The 2865-nt window shown below is 49.8% G+C and overlaps 1 protein-coding gene across 1 annotated transcript; it reads left to right on the top strand.

The window, feature by feature from the left end:
- Positions 1 to 793: 793 nt before the first annotated feature.
- MOS (v-mos Moloney murine sarcoma viral oncogene homolog) lies at positions 794 to 1843 on the top strand. Its single transcript, XM_008944570.1, has one exon. The coding sequence runs from the start codon at positions 794 to 796 to the stop codon at positions 1841 to 1843; it is 1050 nt and encodes a 349-aa protein (XP_008942818.1).
- The last annotated feature ends 1022 nt before the right edge of the window (positions 1844 to 2865 follow it).

Genomic DNA, 2865 nt, shown 5'->3' with positions numbered 1-2865 from the left:
CTGAGAAAAGCACTGGGACCAGCAAGGCAAAATGATGACTGTTTGATTTCTGCCAGTGATAAGTTTGCTAAGGAGGATCCACAAGTAAAATACACCCCTGTAGTAACTGGCTGGGGAGTGATGGGAAGGTGACCAAATATTTGTGTATTATTCTAGTGACTATATCCAGTGGATGATACAGAGCAAATGTTTGTCCTCATGCTGCTGCTGAGGTTGTTGTGCTGCAGGGGCAGGGACAGGGTTAAGCAGCCAAACCAGTCCCTTCATCCCAGCCGTGTTTAAGTGGCAGGTTTCTACAAACACACTTTTATGTTCTGCCTGTCACAGCCTCATCAAATGCCAGCACTCACCATTTCACCTGTTTCCTCCCACTGTGACTTGGAGCTGCTGAAGGAATCTGAAGAGGATGATTCCTGCCTGGAGCTATGGTGAAATACATTCACCAGTCTCTGCTTTATTCACTCCCAGGGCATTTTCCTAGAGGCATCTAATGGACATAACTTCTTCCTTTTCTCTTGAGATTAGAAATAATCTGAAATATGTGTACGTTAATACCTTTTTAACTTTATTTGCCTTGACTTTCCAGAGATTCACTTCAGGGTTCAAGAAGAATGTTTCCAGGTGAACCTGATTTGGTTCGGGTAGTTGTGCCAGATGCAGTTCATTTGGGAGTGGGAGGGAGAATGATGAAGAGGGGATAAGAGGCTTTGGAAGGCCCTCAAGAGCCCTTTCTGTCAGGGAAGCTTTCCAGTCTTCTGTCTTAGTGAGTCCCTGTTGTTTTCTCCACCTTATTATGCCATCACCCATTCCTCTTAATTGTTTCCTTCCCGTGGAGTTTTCCCCATCCGCAGACTTGCGGCCCTGCAGCAGCCCCTTAGTTCTCCCTGGCAAGGACAGCAAAAGCTTTCTGGGGGGGACTCCTTTGGTCAGGGCTCGCCGCTTGCCTCCGCGCCTGGCCTGGTGCTCCATCGACTGGGACCAGCTCTGCCTCCTGCAGCCCCTAGGCTCTGGGGGCTTCGGCTCTGTCTACAAAGCCACCTACCGCGGAGCAACTGTGGCCGTGAAGCAGGTGAAGAAGAGCAGCAAAAACCGGCTGGCATCGCGGCAGAGCTTCTGGGCCGAGCTGAACGTAGCCCGGCTACGGCACGACAACGTGGTGCGCGTGGTGGCTGCCAGCACGTGCGCCCCGGCCGGCCAGAACAGCCTGGGCACCATCATTATGGAGTACGTGGGCAGCATCACCCTGCACCACGTGATCTACGGCACTTGCGAGGCCTGGAGGCAGGGCGAGGGCGCCGCAGGAAGCTGCGGGAGGGAGGCCCTGAGCATGGAGGAGACCGTGTGCTATTCTTGTGACATTATGGCAGGCTTAGCCTTCCTGCACTCCCAGGGCATCGTGCACTTGGACCTGAAGCCTGCAAATGTCTTCATCACCGAGCAGGGAGTGTGCAAGATCGGGGACTTTGGGTGCTCCCAGAAACTGGAGGAGGGCTTGTCCCAGAGTCCCCACGTCTGCCAGCAAGGGGGCACGTACACGCACCGCGCCCCAGAGCTCCTCAAAGGCGAGCGGGTCACGGCCAAAGCGGACATCTACTCCTTTGCTATCACCCTGTGGCAGATCGTCATGCGCGAGCAGCCCTACCTGGGCGAGCGGCAGCACGTGCTCTACGCCGTGGTGGCCTACAACTTGCGGCCCTCGCTGGCCGCTGCCGTCTTCCACGAGTCGCCCGTGGGCCGGCGGCTCCAGAGCATTATCAGCTGCTGCTGGAAGGCGAAGGCAGAGGAGCGTCTGAGCGCAGCCCAGCTGCTTCCCAGCTTCAGGGCCCTCAAGGGGAGCTTCTAGGAAAGCTCGGGACTATTAATGCTTCTTTTAGTGGCAGCCTTCTTTTTTTCTCTCTGTCTTTCCTCGCATCAGAATGAATCTAGCCCCTCTGTGATCTAAAGGCTTTGTGGGTGGTTTTTTATGTTCAGAGAAAAAAAAAGAGAAATTGTTTTGATATAAGAAGGTTATAAATAAAGAGATTTAAAAAACTGTGGGTTTTTTCTGTGGAAGGAGATAGAGGCAAGGGTCAAGATGTTGGCAAATGCGACCTTCTCTGGTGATTTGTTGTGTGCTGCCTTGCTCAGGGAGAAACTGGGGAATGTGACGTGCAGAAGAAAGAGTTGTTTTCATCCAGTGAAGTACAAAAAAGGGCTGCTTTTGGAAGGTTCTTTGTACATAATACCTTCTGGTATTTCCAAAATGTCAGATATGAGTAGCTCTTTACACTAGCTTGATGCATTTGAGCTTTTCCTCTTCATTTACCAAGGAATGAGTGTGGATCACAAGTGAATGCAGGAAAAGAAACACAGGCCGTTGGTGGGTTTTTTCTTAGATGTATCTAATTTTGGTAAGCATGCTGTTCCCAAAAGTGAACTATCCAGACTCCCCATTGGAATAAGGAACCTTCTTGTCAATCTGAGGCTATTAAGAGTAAGGAGACACTACATTAATAACCTGTGCTTTCACAAGACCTCATGTTACCGGGTGTGTTAGTTGCAACTTGCTAGTTGGTGTACTGTTAACTTTAGAATCTGCAGTATTGTAAGAGCATCTTGTGTGGAACAGAAAACTCCCAGGTTTTGGAGGGGGAGTTTAAAAATAATTGGGAAAACATGGAGATGTACAGATACAAAAAAAAATAATAAATTTGGGTTAGAAAGGGATTACTTACCCTTCATAATGTGTGGGTCAATACTAGGCAAGATACTCTGGGTACTAAAAAGGGAGGTTGCTTAAAGCAGCAATAATGACACTCTGCTGGAGCTCAAAGCATACGCTACTGAACTGTCTGCTGCCCTGCTTGTGTCTTATCTACTATCTTT

This window comes from Merops nubicus, unplaced genomic scaffold, assembly GCF_000691845.1.
Source record: "Merops nubicus isolate BGI_N331 unplaced genomic scaffold, ASM69184v1 scaffold43557, whole genome shotgun sequence".
Lineage (NCBI taxonomy): Eukaryota > Metazoa > Chordata > Aves > Coraciiformes > Meropidae > Merops > Merops nubicus.
The sequence above is the reverse complement of the archived record's forward strand: the minus strand, read 5'-3'. Positions and strand labels throughout refer to the sequence as shown.